At 41.9% G+C, this 17,869-nt stretch overlaps 2 protein-coding genes across 4 annotated transcripts in view; both read left to right on the top strand.

Moving 5' to 3' along the window:
* The window catches only part of GRM2 (glutamate metabotropic receptor 2), a 65,306-nt gene extending 63,577 nt beyond the window's left edge, over positions 1 to 1,729 (top strand). For all 3 annotated transcript variants that reach the window (XM_074344799.1, XM_074344800.1, XM_010969105.3), the window contains one exon: positions 721 to 1,729. The gene's annotated coding sequence lies outside the window, so the exon portion shown is untranslated. The remainder of the gene's footprint in view (positions 1 to 720) is intronic.
* A 282-nt stretch (positions 1,730 to 2,011) lies between these two features.
* Positions 2,012 to 10,457, top strand: LOC105080306 (IQ domain-containing protein F5-like). The gene is made up of 2 exons (XM_074344137.1): positions 2,012 to 5,061; positions 10,054 to 10,457. Exons 1-2 carry the CDS (start codon positions 5,016 to 5,018, stop codon positions 10,455 to 10,457), a joined length of 450 nt encoding a protein of 149 aa, XP_074200238.1. The 5' UTR covers positions 2,012 to 5,015.
* Positions 10,458 to 17,869: the final 7,412 nt, after the last annotated feature.

Here is a 17,869-nt window from a genome sequence, read left to right as displayed (position 1 = left end):
CAGCAGAGCTGAGGATCACTTGCATAAATGATGCAATATGAGGGGTCACGAGGGGTCATAACCAGGCTCAAGTTATGAAGTAGTTAATGTTATAAGGCAGAGGAAATAGAATAAAGAGAATGTAGACATGAAATGGTAGTAACAACAGAAATTAGAACACAAAAAGTTCCCAACTGGAGCATCTAGACGAGAGTGAATGCCACTAACGTCCTGGGGAGTCCTGGAGCTGCCCTGCATTCCATTCATATCTTTGAGATGCTACATTTTATGACCGTTTCTCCCCTGCATCTCCTAAACATCCTTTTCCTTGTTCTGATCCTGTATTGCTCCTCCATCATTTGGGCTAGCCTAAAGTAAGCCATAATACTTGGAATGAAGAGAAAAAGTAAAATCTCTTCCTGATCATCTCAGTGGAGCCAAGATCCAGTGCAATGGTAGACACATGTATGGATAAAAGTCCAGAAGTATCCTGTCTACCAAGAGGTCCTGGTGAGATGTGTCCCTGCACCTTGAGCTGGCTGTCACAGCGAATTTTGAGGTGACTGGCTTCCCATGCAAGGCAATGGAAGCACAAACTGAGATACTAAAACAAGCACGTGGATACCTTAGTTTCCTACACCATCCCATGTAGTAACAAGCAAGAATTTGGGACTGGATACTGTATTAATGCTCTAAACTTTGCTGCAATGCCCATTTTGTTTTTCTTTGTTCCCCATGTAGAAAATCTTAAAAAGGAACAACACTGTGTTCATCTGGGATGCACTGAGGAGAGCTGGAGACGGATGTGCTGGCCAGCATCTAGATTTGGCTTAGAGGGACATCCTCAAGGACCCACAGGAGGAGAGAGAAGAAAGCTGACCCAAGGACATGGGATCACGGCCATGAGAAGCATGTGTGGGACTGCCTAGAAAGAAAACTACACACCAATATTCCTTTTGAACACTGATGGAAAACATCTCCACCAAAATACTAGCAAACTGAATTTAGCAGCATATTAAAAGGATTATACACTAGGGCAAAGTGGGATTGATTCCCAGTGTGCAAAGTTGGTTCACATACAAAATCCATCAATGTAATACACTACATTAGCAGAATGAAGGGAAAAACCCATATGATGCATAAAACGCATTATGACAAAATTTAATACCCTTTCATGATAAAGAAAAATACTCAACAAACTAGGAGTAGAAGGAAACTACCTCAACATAATAGAAAACCACACATGAAAAACCCACAGGGAACATCACACTCAGTGGTGGAAGACTGAAACCTTCCACTAACGTCAAGAACAAGGCAGAGATGTCCATTTTCACTTCTGTTTGACATTACTGGAAATTTTAGCCAGAGCAGTTAGGCAAGAAACAGAAGTAAAAGCCACTTAAATCACAGAGAAGATGGAAAACTCTCTCTGTTAACAGAGGATAGAGTCGGATAAAGAAAATCCTAAGGAATACAATCAAATACTGTTATGGCTAGTAAATGAAGTCAGCAAGGTAGCAGAATACAAAATTAAAGACCGAAATCAGTTGTATTGCAGAGGGTGGGTAGAATGCCCAGGGGCAGAATGCATGCTTAGCACACAGGAGGTCCTAGGTGCAATCCCCACTTCCTCCATTAGAAAAAAAAAAAGTCAGTTGCATTTGTATACACTAACAATGAACAATCCTAAACGAAAACTACCCCCCAAATCCATTTACAATAGCATTAAAATAAAATACTTAGGAACAAACTTAACCAAGAAACTGAAAGACTTGTACAATGCAAACTATAAAACATTGCTGGGAATAATTAAAGAAAACATAAATAGAAATATATTCCATGTTCATGGAATGAAAGACTTAATAAAGATATAATCTGTAGATTCAGTGCAATCCCTATCAGTACCTGATGCCCATTTTTTTTTGCAGAAATAGAAGTCTATCCTAAAATTTATATGGAACTCAAAGAACCCTGAATAGCCCAAACAATCCTGAAAAAAAAAACAAAAAACTGAAGGACTCACACTCCTTCATTTCAAAGCGTACGACATTACAATAATCAAAACAGTAGAGTACTGGCATAAAAACAGACCAAGACCGATGGAACAGAAAAGAGGGCCCAGAAATAAACCCTGACACATACGTTCGAATTATTTCTTACAAGAATGCCAAGACCTTTCAGCGGGGGAAAGGACAGTGTTTTCAACAAATGGCCCTGGGCAAAGTGGATATCTACATGCAAAATAATGAAACTGGACCCATACCTAACACCATATAAAAAATAAATTTGATCAAAGACATAAAACTCTAAAACTCTTAGAGGAAAACATAGGACAAAAATTGTACAACATTAAATTTGGTGATGATTTCTTGGATATGACACCAAAGGCACAGGCAACAAGCAAAAAAATAGACAAACTGGATTACATGAAAATTTAAAATTTTTATGCATCAAAAGACACTGTTGAACCCCAATGTTCATAGTAGCACTATTTACAATAGCCAAGACATGGAAACAGCCTGAATGTCCATTGAGAGATGAGAGATGACTGGATAAAGGAGCTATAGTGCATGAATACAATGAATAGTACTCAGCCATAAAATAATGCCATTTACAGCAACATGGATGGACCTGGAGATTGTCATTCTAAGTGAAGTAAGCCAGAAAGAGAAAGAAAAATACCATATATTCTATTACTTACTTATACCATACGATATTACTCTAAAAAAAAAAAAAAAGACTTATTTACAAAACAGAAACAAGAGTCAGAGAAAACAAATTTATGGTTACCAGGGGTGAGGGGGTGGGAAGGGATAAATTGGAAGTTCGTGATTTGCAGATAATAACTAATTATGTAAAATAGACAAACAACAAGTTCACACTGTATAGCACAGGGAACTATATTCGATATCTTACAGTAACTTACAGTGGAAAAGAATACGAAAATGAATATATGTACATGTACGACTGAACCATTATGCTGTACACCAGAAATTAACACAACATTTTAAACTGACTATACTTCAGTTTAAAAAAAAGACACTACCAACAGAACAAAAAGGCAATCCACATAATGGAAGAAAATATTTGAAATCACATATCTGATAAATACCCAGAATACACTAAAAAAAACTTCTAAAGATAATAACAAAAATAAAGTTAAACATGAGCAAAGGACTTGAATATACACTTGTCCAAAGAAGATACACAAATGGCCAATAAGTACAAATGAAAATGCTCAACATTACTGATCATTAGGGAAATGCAAATCATAATTACAATGAGATACCACCTCACCCAAAATAACAAGTGTCGATGAGAATGTGGAGACGTTGAAACCCTTGTACACTATTGGTGGGAATGTAAGATGGTTCAGCTGCTGGGAAAACAGCATGGTGGTTCCTCAAAAAATTAAAGACGGAATTACCAAATGATGTGGCAGTTTCATTCTAGGTATATACCCAAAATAATTGAGCACACAATCTCAAAATATATTTGCACACCTGTGTTCATAGCAGCAGCATTCACAATAGCTAAAATATAGCACCTACATGTCTATTAATGAATAAACAGATAAGTAAAATGTGCACACATACAGTGGAATATTTAGCCTTAAAAAGGAAGGTAGTTCTGACTTAAGCCACAGCTGATGAAACCTGAGGACAATTATGCTAAGCAAAATAAGTCACAAAACAATCAACACTGAATGACTCCGCTTATAAGAGGTACTGAGAGTGAGATCAGAGACAATTGCGGTTTCCTGGGGCTGGAGGTGGAGGAATGGGTGGTTACTGTTTAATGGGTATAGAGTTTCAATTTTACAAGAAGAAAAGAGTTATGGAGATGAATGGTGGTGATAGTTGTACATCATGAGCATATTTAATAGCACTGAACTGTACATTTAAAAATGGTTAAGATGGTATATTTTCTGTGTATTTTATGACTAAAAAAGTAAACAGTAATTTAAAGTAAGGAAGTTGAAACATTTTTAGGGAAGCAGAAGAAAGACAGCTGTTTCATATAAATAAATAAAATTTAGATTATTGATGTCACAACCATTAAGTGTTCTGGACACAGAAGTCAAAAATAAAAAGGTCAGCTCAACATTAGCATCTTGTTATTCACAGCCCCGGTTAGTGGGAGGGGTGGTGAAGAGGCAGTTGGAAAGTCAACAAGCTGAATTTTTTAGCAGAATTTTTGACGGTTTCTTTAGGAGAAGGCACAGAATTTAGAGACCACACCTGCCAAGAATGAGGGCACCCTGATAAACCCCAATGTTCAGTGTTGGAAATTGAGAGGGCTTACCATCCTAGGAGAACAGTGAACTAGAAATAGACTAGCATTTCCAATGACAGAAGACCAGTTTCACAACATCTAAATCTCTGGCATTGGATTAAGGTGACCCAGGATTGCTAATGCTCCAGTCACCAGCCAGAGCAAACGTAAGTCATCTCTGAAGAAGGAGAACATCTCTCAGATTTCAACTTACTTTGAAAATTTTTCCTACACATCCTCACACCTATTATTTTTATAGCCAAACTTAAGACCAAAAAAAAAAGCTTTATAACAAGAGAAATTACAGAAATAGACTTCCAGTGGAGCCAGATAATGAAGTCACAAGATTCAAAGTTCAAAATAAATATGCTTAATGTGTTGATGAAAATAGAAGACAACATGAGAAATTTAGCAGAAAACTGAAACCAATTTAAAAAGTGCATGGATCGTTTTAGAATAGAAATACACAATACACGTACTGCTCAGCCTAATGACTTTCAGACTGAAATGTTCAGGAGATAAAGGAAGAAAATAGAAGGGAAGAACAGGAAGAAACTAAGTTTACATTTTTCATTAAAAACAAGATAAGAGACACACCATCAGCAGAGGAAATGCACAGGCACTAGCTAAAATCTGCTTCAGTGTTTTCACCACAAACCTCAAGGAAACATGACCTCAAAGAAAACTCAGGAACTGTCCATGAGAAAATGGATTAAAATACTTGAGCACAGGTTCAGACCTTCCTCTTCCACTGCAAATTCATGGGAATAACAGAAAAGAAATGCATTAAAACAAAAAAAACTAATAGTACCTAAAAAAAAATAGAGAACGTCACTGGACAGAAATTACATGGATGCTTTAAAGGACAGAGGCAGATATGAAAAGACTGAAAGAAAATTAATCAAAGCTCTAAAAACAAAAAAGGTCTCAAAGTGCGGAGTGGCCATGCACTCCCTCCAAGCTTGGAGGCATCCGGTCCGGGGGCAGCAGAGGCTGCGGGCTACCACCGGGACTGGTTGGAATACGTATGGAGGAGGAGGAGCCAGCTTTACAGATGAGTCTTGCAGTTGGCAAGACAGGGCCGTCTTCAGGGAGGAACTGTGAGTGACCTGGGAAGGGGAGGCAGGGCCTGGTGCCATGTAACCCTCTTGTACAGTAAGACTCCTGCCCAGGAGGCCACCCACTGACACCCAACTCCGACAGTTTGTCTCACACTGGCTCATGTGATCTGCGGAATCAGGGACTGACGCACTCATCAGCAGGCTAAGGGGAGTCTCAGAACAAAGATGAACACCCAGCCAGGAATCATCAAGCTTTAGGGGAAACCAACAGCATGAAAAAGCCTCCCTAAATCTAACAAGCAGAAACACAGTAGCCAAAGGGAAGACTTAAGAAGATAATTTAAGGAAATAAAGTTAATATTTTTGACAGATGGGAGAACACTTAGACATGAAAAAAACAACACATTCTTTGAAAGAACCACTTATGGATCTTACAGAGGAACAAGAAAGTTGTCAAAATTAAAACCCAAGGGCTGGACAGTGGCCAAGATAGCAGAACAGGAAGACCCTAAACTCACCTCCTGCTACAGACACACCAAAATTACAACTACTTACAGAGAAACTGTCTATGAGAATGACCTGAAGACTGGAAGAAAATCTCTTCCACAACTAAAGACATAAAATAGGGACCACAACAAAATGAGCAGGAATGCAGTACAGTCAGAGCCCAAACCCCTGTGAAGGGGAAGGGGACCCACAAATGGAAAGAACAGCGCAGCTGGAGAGGTCCTCCCTGAGGATCGAGGGGTTTGAGCCCCACATCAGGGTCTGCAGCTCAGGGAGCTGCACTGGGAAGATGAGCCCCCAGAGTGTCTGGCTTTGAAAATCAGTGGGCTTATTTTGGGGAGAGCCAGAGGGCTTTAGGAAACAGAAAGTTCACTCTTAAAGGGTGAATGCAAAATCTTGAACATTCCAAGCCAAGGTACAGAAGCAACAGTTTGAAAAGAGCCTGGGTCAGACCCACTTGCTGATCTTGGAGAGCCGCCTGGAGAGGTAGGGTACACTCTTCCTAGGGATGGAGACACTGGCAGCAGCCATTTGGGGGAGCTCATTCTACCACAATAATACCTGCACCGGTCAGCACCAGTTTGGAATCCTTTCTCTAGCCTATTAGCACCAGAGACCAAGCCCCTCTGGACCATGCAGACAGCTAAGTTAGAATTTCAAAAAAGTTAGAAAGGCTAAAGAAGAACCGAAGAGCCGAGGAATACAATAACTGAAATGGAAAATATACTAGAGGCATCAACAGTAGATTAATGACACAGAGAAGGGACCCAAAAACTGGAAACAGATTAGAGAAAATAACACTGGCCAAGCCTAGGAGAAAAAAAAAGAATTTTAAAAAATAAAGATAGTTTAAGAGACCTCTAGGACAATATCAAGCATACTGACACGTGATATGGGTCCCAGAAGGGGAAGAAAGAAAAGGACAGAGAACTTATTTGAAGAAATACTTGCTGAAAACACCCCTATCCTAGGAAACAGATAGCCAGGAAGTACAGAGAGTCCCAAACAAGATGAACCCTAAAATGTTCACACTAAGACACATTATAATTAAAATGGCAAAAAATAAATAGAATCTCAAAAGCAGCAAGAGAAAACTACTCTTTACATATAAGCGAACTCCCCTTAGACTACCAGCTGACTCTTCAGCAGAAACTTTCCAGGCCAGAAGGGATAGCACAACATATTCCATGTGGTGAAAAGGGAAAAATCTACAACCTAGGATACTCTGCTCAGCAAGGTATCATTCAGATATGAAGGAAAGATAAAGAATTTTACAGACAAGTTCAGCACCATGAAGCCAGCCTTACAGGAAATGTAAAAGGGGCTTCTCTCAGTGTAAAAGAAAAGGCCACAACTAGAATACGAAAATTAAAACAGGAAAATCTCATTAGTAAAGGCAAACGTACAATAAAGGTAATAGATCAGCCACTTACACAGCCTGTAGGAAGGTGAAAAATCAAAAGTAGTAAAACCATTGATATCCACAATAAGCAGTTAAGTCTAGATCATTTAGGTGAGCTTTCACAATTCTATATTGCCTAGTAAGCACCACCCAGAACAAGGTAACAGCACATTTCTCTGTTTCTTCCTGTTGTTTGCAGGTGATGTCTTATACATCTACTCTAGATGTAACCTCTATTCTGCATTATTTTACCCCTAGTTTAATTTCACTTGTTGTAAAATTTGGTATAAATGAAATCATCTTGTAAGTACCGTCCTATTAATGGCTCCTTTCATTTAGCATGATGTTTTTGAGATTCCTCTATGATATTGTATGTTTCAGTAGTTTGTTCTTTTTTTAACTGAAGTACAGGCGATTACAATGTGTCAATTTCAGTGTACAGCACAGTGTCCCACTGATGCATATACACCCATATATTTGTTTTCATCACTTTATTACTGTTTATTACTTCATTATATGAATATACTACAATTGCTTTGTCTGGTCACCTTTGGTGAACATTTCAGTTTCCAATTTTGACCTATTTGAATAAATTTGCTATGAACATTCATGCATAAATCCTTGAAGATACGTGTTTTCATTTGTCCTGTGTAAATACCTAGGAGTAGAATTGCTGAGTTACAGGGTAGAGATATGCTTAACTTTATTGGAAACTGCCAAACCAGTTTTCAAAGTATTTCTACTGCTTCATACATTCCCATCCGCAGAGTGTAAGAGATTCAGCTGTTGTACATCCTGGTCAATATTTAATGCTTTCAGTATTTTTCATTTTAGCCATTCTCTCGGGTGTCTGGAAAATAATCTCATTGTGGTTCTAATTTTATTTCCGTCCTGACTACTGATATTGGCCATCATTTCATGTCCTTCTCGGCCATTTGTAAATCTCCTTTTGTGCAGACTTGTTTAAGATTTTGCTCCAAACTCGTTCTTTCTAAATATTATTTGTTTCCATTGTTTGATTGAACTGAAATCCACAAAATTGAACTCCCTATTTATGATGTTTAAATTGTCTCAAATTTGTTTTTATCAACCAGCCATGTTATCAAAGACATGACTGACTTTGTACAATTTTGTACTAATGGGCCAGTATTTTCAGTGACCTGCTATGTTAGCCAAATTTTGGTTATTTATGGCAGGAAGAATGGACAGGACTTCTGCCTTTTCACCAGAATGGCTCAATGGTCAGGAACCATCCTGGTGCCCGAGTCACAGGTGCCCTTAAGACATCATCTCTACCTCCTCCTCTCTACCTCCCAGAGCTCTTCCCAGAAGAGTACAGACCCGAGACCTGCTTCCTAACTACGGGAAATTTAGGGGACCTAAATTTTGCAGAACTCGGAGATTTGAACCATTTATCAAGTCATGGGGATTCAATGCTGTGTAAGAGAGAGGTCTACCCAAAGTTGCAGGCAGGGGAAGGTGGATTTCCACAGTTAATTAAGGATGCAAGTCCTACATCTAGGGTCTCTGGGCAAGGCAGGAGGTTGAGCACATGGTGGATTCGGCACAGAGTTTACAGAGAACCTACCCATATATTTCCCCTCTAAACACTGATTACAGAAGGATGGCCATGTTTGTCAAATTGTAATAGAAGATGTTGATGAAACCACATTAATAATAGAGAGAGAGGAAGAGCCGAAGCATCCACCTTCACCCCCTCCACCAAAGGTAGGCTGACAGAGGCCCTCAGACTTGAGGGGGATCCCAACCTGCACCATGTCTGATCCAAGTCACCCAGGAGTGATGGGTTGTCTTCCATGTGGCCCATAGCTTGGGATGATCAGGGAATTTGTCGCCCAAAGCAGGATACATTCGTGAGTGAAAGATGGTGCTATGAATTATTGCTCAGGAACAACCACCATCAACTGAGAATGTCCCAGGCCAACCAGGATGAAAGGTTGTCAGATAGGACCTAGAACGAATAGGAACTGACTCACCCTTGTTATCCTTTCGTCTTAGTTCCCTCTCGGTCTGAGAAAGGTGGGTGTGACTGAGACATGGAGACTTGGTCGTGGGGAGGAGAAACCCTGACTAGTGGGAATCAGACCATGCCAGGCTGGGGAGGGGGTTCTGAGGGCTATGTTTAGGGGATGCATAGTCAAGTACATGGTCAAGAAACTCAAGTCTAGAATTCGGGGGAGGGGGCTGGGTGTTTACATGAGTGGCTGTATGTGTGTTAACCGAAGTCGAAGGTATGATAACCAAAAGAAGTACAAGTCAAGAGTAAGTGAGAAAGACTCCAAACTGTGCGGCGCAGGCAGACTTCTGACACTATGACCTGACAGAGGGGGAGCGCAGGCTGTGCACTGGAGCTGGAGTCAGGCATGAAAGCAGAGCAAAGGATGCCCCTTGTCCAGCTGTGGGCGAGGGCTGAAGGAAGTGATATGCATCCCAGGTGGGTGCTCAGGCCCAGGAACGTGATAAACCTTTGACCCATAGATCATGGTGTTCTTGTGTAGACTGGCCAACCAGGGCCACGTAACCAGGTGACAGCTAGGGCAGGTGTGCCCCAGGTTTCAGATGAGGTCCCTGAGACTCAGAGTTCCACGTCGTGTGTCTGTTAGCCAAATGTGACAGAAACGGGACACCTGTCTGGTCTTCAAGCTCCAGCCAAGGGCCTGCCCAGTGCTCCTGAACTTCTGAGGAAGAGGCCATTCTTGATGAAGGATCAGGACTCCTTCCTGGCTCACTCCAGGACTGAGGTGTATCCGGAATGTCCCCTGACTGTCCCTACTTTTTCCTTACAGGCCCCTGACAAAGAGCTGCAAGCAATAAAGATCCAGGCCTGGTGGCGGGGCGCCCTGGTGCGCAGGACGCTGCTGCACGCGGCGCTCAGAGCGTGTATCATTCAGTGGTGGTGGAAGCAGAAGCTGGCAGAGCTGCTGGAGAAGAGGCGGCGGGCTGCGCTGCAGCAGGACATGCGGCAAAACTGGGCAGTGGTCAAGCTACAGTCCTATGTCCGCATGTGGCGCATCCGCCTCCGTTACTGCCGTTTGCTCAACGCTGTTCGCATCATCCAGGTCTACTGGCGCTGGTATACATGTCAAAACCGTGGCTTTTTCCAGGGCAGCTATGAACTCACAGCAAGTCGGCTAGGACTTGAGCTTGAGATCTCTCTGGGTTCAAAGATCTGTCAGATTACAGACTGCATCCCCTACCCAATAAAGAACTGATCAGGTCGGCTCCAAAACTGTGTCACCAGGTCTCTGTCAGACAAGCTCCTCATCTCAGTGAGGGGTCAGGGTAAATGACGGCAGATACTGGGCATCTCACAGGTCAGCTCTGAGGAAGCAGTGGGAGTTGTCGGGGGCCCCATATGGAGGAGGATTCTGAGAGCCAGGGGCTGGATGAGTGGGGCCTGGGATTGATTAGTAATGTCTGCCCATGGGTAGGAGACTTGGGGTTGCAGGGCCACCAAGTCAGCCAAACTCCAGGGAAACTCCTTCACAGTATCATCTGTGCCCCCTCCACCACCACCACCACCACCAGTTCTGCAGCATGAAGGCCTGGGTCATCTGATGCTCTGAATCAGTGTCTTCCCATTAAATTTAGAACAGGGCTCATTAAAGCAGATTTCTGGGCACCATTCAGCATTTCTCATTCAGCATGTCAGGTTCTCAAGAATGAGTATTTCTAACAAGGTTCCTGGTGATGCTGCGGATCTAGGGAACCTCACTAAGTTAGAAACACCTCCAGTTCTTCCCCTTCGAAGTAGGAAAAGCTCAGTTTCTGCCTCGTACAAGTCTTTCCCCTGAGTGTCTCCTTTAGTACTCATACAAAACAATTTGACACTTTTTGGAAAAACCCATTTCAATTATTTCCCTTCTCAAGGAAATGGGCTTTGAAGCTGGAAATGCCACTCTCTAATCACGGACTGATCTTTTCTATGACCAGCTTTCATTGTTAGTCCTTCTAAGAGCTCACCCAGAGTCACCTCATGAGAACAGATGACACGTCTGTCACCCAGGAAATTACAAGAATTTCAGGAGCTCTGTTTCAGGATCCAGTTCAAAGACCAAATATTAGAACAAAAGTTGCTCTTAGTGCTCTTATCACTTAAGAAATTACACAGGTTTCAGGAGTTCTGTGCCAGGGTCTAGGGGCAAAGATCAATATATATTTTCTATTATCTCACAAATCTGTTATAACTTGGTGTAAGAAATAATCAAAGGTGAAAGGGACACATCAAAAGAACAGAGACCAGCAGGAAGGGCTCCCAGTGGCCAAACTTCGGTCATTTTCAGCACCAAAGCTATTTTGATGATAGCAGATTATAACCTATTGAATTAAATGTGAACCCATCAGTTCACACTGATACAAATTAATATTTGAAAAGTTAATGAGAAGAGAAATATCTTCCTTACAGTAGAAAGCAACTAATATATGTACGAAAAATTATGGTATTAGAAATTCACCGCTTAGAGACAACTATAGTAATAAATAACTCAGGCAAGAATCATCAAGAAATGCTAACCTGAAGGTGTGGCCAATACGGTGGCCCAGGAAGACCCTGGCTCACCTCCTCCCACGGGCACACCAAAATTACAACTATTAACAAAGCAGCTATCTATGACAATGACCTGAAGACCAACAGAAAATATTTTTCTACAACTAAAGATATAAAGAAGGAACCACAACGAGATGGGTGGGAGGGGTGGAGACACAGTACACTCAAGCCCCAAACCCCCGGGGGACAACCCACAAACAGAAGGAGGACAATGACTACAGAGCTTCTCCCCAGGGTGTCAGGGGTCCGAGCCCCACACTGGGCTCCGCAGCCCGGGGATCCTGCACTGGGATGACGAGGACCCAGAATCGCTGGCTTTGAAGGCCAGCGGGGCTTGTGTGGGGGAGAGCTGGAGGGCTGTATGAAACAGAGACTCTGTTCTTAAAAGACTCATGAAAAATCCCACGTGCTCTGACACCCAGCACAGAGGCAGTAATTTGAAAAATATCATCTTTTCCATTTATCATCCACCACTCGCTTTTGTTTTCTATTTAATTAATTTTAAGGTTTTATTTTTATTTTACGACTTTCTAGATTGATTTAGTCTCTCTCCTTCCAATTTCCTATAGTGCACTGAAGGACTGAGACCTGAATCAAGGGGAGACAAAGTGCCAAGTCTGAGAAGACATGAGAGAGCTGTCTGGAGACAGACAGCCACAGTCCCTCCCTCCTGCTCTCCTGGGTGACTGGGAATGAGAAAGGACATGGTTGGGGCGCCCTAGAGGACAGCCTTGGTACACAGTGGCACTCACCTGCAGTTCCACATTGAGATCATCAACCCCTAAGGGAGGGCAAGAAGGGGCACTGTGTCTCCCGTCCCCAGTAAAGCTCTAACCTGATCTCATATGTCTCATCCTCTCCCCCAACCTAATGGAAATTTGAGGACTTAAGCCATGCTGCCTCCTCTCCTCTCTGCGAGAGAACTTCAGTGAGCTTTTCCCCTTGTGCCCATGGACCCTGCTCTGGAATGACAAGGTCCACATGCTACTTACTTAGTTGTCTAAAAAGAAACTGAGGTCCTACTCTACCCTGACACATAACAGAGCCACAAGTCCCAGTTCCGATCCCAGCCCCATTCCTTTCTTCTCACCGGGGACCTGAGAGACAGGTGGGTTGCATCTTCCTGGAGACTCTGGGTACCTCTGCACATGACAACAGACCCTGAGGCTCTTCCCTGTCAGCCTGGGGTTGCGAATTGGCTGCCATCTCAGATGCCTCAGACAACGGGTCCTTGGCAATCACCTAGTGAAAAGGTCAACGTGTAGCTGACTTGCTGGGAGCAGGGCGGTGCAGCCCCACGTGAAGGACGGGAGGCCGGCCTTAGTGTCAGGTGTCACTGGACATGCTGATGAGCAGGTGATGCCCCTGGGGACAGGTAGAAAAGAGGACTTCATGGCCCTTTAACTCCATCTCCACAATTCCCTGACCAGAACACCCCCCGACAGATGTGCAACAAACAGGGCTCCCTCTCATATTACCCCCAACCCTACTCTTGTCTCCATTCTCACTCCCGTGGTCATGCTAAAGCAGTGCTACTCAATACTAATTTCTGTAATGATGGAGATGTTCTGTATGCTTGCTGTCCACTGTGCTAGCCACTACCCACACATGGTTGTGGAGCCCTTGAAATGGGCCTGGTGCAACTAAAGAACTGAATTTTTTTATTTTAATTTAATTTAAATGGATTTAAGTTTAAATAACCGTATGTGGCTAGTGGCTATTCCATTGAATAGACTGGCTCTAAACCTCACCATTACCAACAATTATGCTATTGTCCAAATTGCTTTTTCTGGTGTTCCATTCTCTTTTTACTTTATTCTCTCCTTCCACTTCACCTTTCAAAGATCCCTAATAGAAGGTTCCTTCAGATGGGATAAGGTCTTCCAGTCCACTGATTCTACAAAAAATGTTTTACAGCATCACACCTGAGAAGCCCCTGTATCTCTGTTTACCCAGTTAAGATGCTGTACTTAATTACTGTAAACTCTCTCCTGCATAACTTGACTTCCCTTGGCCCTCCCTCTGCAAACTTGTATGGGATGAACTCAGTCATCCACCTGCTCTTTGCCTGCAGAAGATGGAGCGAGGCTAGAGCAACAACCACGAGGGGTGGCCTCAGCTGATATTCGTGACAGCAGGTCTCCACTATACAACTTTCCCAAGAAATTTCTCTAGTGTCTTTGCATTTCTTTCTTCTGAGTTGAATAATTCATATCACCTCCTCTCCCAACGTCCAATTCCACATCTTCTCCCCTTGAACTCCATAACAATGATGTATGTCACCACACACTTAACTGAAGAAATGGGAGCAGACTGGACCCCCATCTTCCTACCACCTCATTTTCCATCCCAGCTCCATCTGGACCACACTTGCTGCCTTCCCTCCAGTTGGAACACATGAAGGGTCTTTGATCCCATCAAAGCCTAACCCCCTCCACTATCCTGTGCCATCTCAAATACGTGATCCTGCATTCATAACCCCACTATCCAAATGATCAATGTCCGCTTCTCCCATCTTTAAAAGATCTGATGTCAATTTCTTTTCCAGTTCTCTATTTCTCCTCATGGTATAAAACATGCCGTCACTGTTTCCACTTCTGTTCCTACAATTTTCTCTTCCACCCATTCCAGTCATGCATCTTCCCCTCTCACTCCGCTGAGACTGCACTGATCAACATCACCAATATTCCCACTGGCAAAATCCAATGCTTATTTCTCTGTTCAGACCTTATGCATCCTCTCTACATTAGGCTACGGAGTTAACTACTACTTTTTACTGAAAAACATCATTTATAAAAGGCAAGCAACAAAAGCCACCCCACTTAATCCAGAGAGAATATATCTCTTTGAAGATGAGACCGTCGTAAAAATATAACATCAATGTATCATATCTTTCAACATCCACAATAATTCCTTAATATCACAGAATCAGTATGTTCCTTACAACCGACCTTCAGGAGACGTAAAGCAGAACTCCCCTGGGCCCCTTTGTAGTCACCCACTACTCTACCACCCGACCCTAGCAACCACTCTGTACCTATTGTGTTCCCTTTCCCAGAGTGTCACATAAAAGAATTAATAGTTTGTAGACTTTTGAGTCTGCCTTCTGTCATTCAGCGTAATGTGAGTGAGAGCTCTCGGTGGTGCTGTGGGTATTCACTTGTTTCAATTGCTGAGTGCCATTCTGTCACACGGATGTATCAGAAGCTGTTCCCCACTGAAATATCTTGGAGTGGTTTCTAGTTTGGGTGATTACAAATTAATCTGCTATGTATACTTGTGAACAGTTTTTGTGTGAATCTAAGTTTTACACTTTATTTGGTTAAAAACCTAGGAGTGGGAGCTTCCAATCTGGCACAGGATGGTGTCAACTCACTTTTCTCTTCTCCTCCCCTCTAAATATAAAATAAATATTCTGAAAATAATTCAACAGATTATCATAAAAGGACTTTGAAATATGGAAAATGGGAAATCAGCAGGAATCTCAAGATTTTGCAAAGTTTCCTTGATGAATTCCTTGGGTTTTTGTTTTATGTGTCATATAATTCAGACCGGACAGTAGAGATGTCTACAACCTAGAAACACAAAGAGGCATAGGGAAAACAAAACAAAAGAAACAAACAGAACAAGAAAAGAATGCCCTCTCTGGTTAAAAGAAGGGGAAGGCCAGCAGAGACTAAGCAGGGAGTCCCATACCTAGTGACAACATCCAAATGAATCTCCTACGGAAGTGACTCCAGTGCCCATATGAGCCAACCATCCCCGTGCCCCACCCCCACCGGTAGCAGCAGTCATGATCCACACACAGCAGCAACAGTAGAACCTGCAACCCATCTCCTGCCCCAAACTACACAGAGGGAGAGAGGGCATTCTCCTGTTCCTCAGCATCTCCTGGCCTCCATCCGTGGCAGAGGGCAACCCAGACCCAGCAGCCCCTGCCTGTCCTTCCAGCCACGGGAGACGACCCGGAACAGGACTCTCATCACCTTCCACCCAACAGCAAAGTGCAGTCCAGGTAGCCCCTTCTCTCCTCCAGGGGCACCAGCACAGGTAGAGTGGGAAACCCACTGCAACCAGGTGGCCAGAGAACAGGTCAGGGTATTGCTCTCTACCTCAGAGGTCCAACATCCTGAACCTTCCATCTAATGACAACAGGAGACCCAGGAAAAAGCCCTCCACCTCGCAGGTGACACCAGAAAGGATCCAGCAGAACCAAAAGAATAAAGCAGACCAGAATTGCATTGAAGGAGCCCAGAAAAGAAAATTTTCATTGGAAAAAGGGTCCACAAAAGGAGGCCAGAATCCACATGCTAAATCTAAACAGGATGCTGCCTTCTAAAAGAGAAGGTTTACATAGCATCAAAAGCCTCCACCATAATATATAATATCCAAAATGTCCACCATACAATAGAAGATCACTCATTATACCAAGAACCCACAAAATCACAACTTGAGTGAGAAAAGACAATCAACTCATCCTGAAGTGAATCAGATCTTAGAACTATCTGGCAACAATTTTAATGCAATCCTCATCAAATTGCCTCAACACGTAATTACAAGTTGTCTGGAAACAAAAGAAAAAATAGAAAACCTCACTTAAGAAATAAAAGTTAAAAAGAACAAAATGCAAAGTATAAAACTGAAAAAACAATTACTGAAATTTTAAAAAGACTTGCTAGATGGGCTCAATATTACATTGGAGACAACATAAAATAAAAATTTTTAAACTTAAAGGTCAGGGGGAGGGTATAACTCAGTGGTGGAGTGTGTGCCTAGCATGCATGAGGTCCTGGGTTCCAATTCCAGCACCTTCATTAAAAAATAAATAAATAAGATTAATTGCCTGTGCCCCCCCAAAAGAAACACACTTAAGGGTAGATCAATAGAATTACTCAGATTGAACAATGGAGAGAAAAACCGAAAAAAAGGTGAACAGAGCTTCAGGGACCTCTGGGACAATAACAAAAGATCTAAACATCTATATCATTAGAGTCTGTGGAGAAGAGAAAGAATGTGATGCTCAAAAAGTACTGGAAGAAACAATGGCTGAAAACTTCTCAAATTTAGTGAAATACATAAACCTACAGATTCAAGAAGCTGATCAAGCTTCAAAGAGAATAAACTAAAATAAATCCATGCCAAAACACAGCATCATCAACCTTCGGAAAACTAAACACAGAAAACAATTTTGGAAGCAACCAGAGAGATACAACGCACTCACTATAGGGAAAAATAATTTAAGTAATTCAAAAATACCTGAAACAGTCAAAGTCAGAAAAAAAGTATCCCATTTTCAAGTGCTGAAAGAAAACAACTGTCAAACTCAAATTCTTTATCCCCCAAAACCATCCTACAGGAATTCAGAGGAAATAAAAACTTTCTCGGACAGAGAAAAACTAAGACGATTTGTCACTAACAGATCTATCATTAAAGAATGGCTAAAAGAAACAACAGAAAGGAAATGATAACAGAAGAAGGCTTAGAACTTCAAGAATGAAAGAACAGTGGAATGGGTAAAATTAGCTCTAATGGACTATCCTTCTCTGAGATTCGTAAGTCACACTTGATGGTTGAAGTAAAAATTATAACGTCTGTTTTGGTGCTCAATGTATGGAATGAAGACTTGAGGCAATTACATTTTAAAAGTGAGGAGGGTGAAGGGTCAGAAGTAGAAGCAAAGTTTCACTACTTCACTCCACGTGGTAAACGTCAGTGCAGGCTGCGGTAAGTCATGTAAGTGCATGGTGTTACCTACAGCATCCACTCAGAAGTTATTCAAAGTCATATATTCAAAATCAATATACATTTTAAGATATGGAATTCTAAAAACTGTTTCAGTAACTCACAGAAATCCAGGTAAAGAGAAACAGAAAATAGAAAACAAATAATAAAATGGAGACTTAATCGTGATCAATAATTACTTTAAAGGTTAATGGTCTAAGTACCCCATTTAAAATACAAAGATTGATAGATTGCATTAAAAAACATAACCCACTTATGTGCTGTCTATAAAAAAATTCACTTCAAACACAACAAAACAGGTAGGTTCGAAGTACAATGATGAAAAAAGATGTATCA

The sequence above is a fragment of the Camelus bactrianus genome, chromosome 17 (assembly GCF_048773025.1).
Source record: "Camelus bactrianus isolate YW-2024 breed Bactrian camel chromosome 17, ASM4877302v1, whole genome shotgun sequence".
Lineage (NCBI taxonomy): Eukaryota > Metazoa > Chordata > Mammalia > Artiodactyla > Camelidae > Camelus > Camelus bactrianus.
This window is presented reverse-complemented; position numbering and strand designations above follow the sequence as displayed.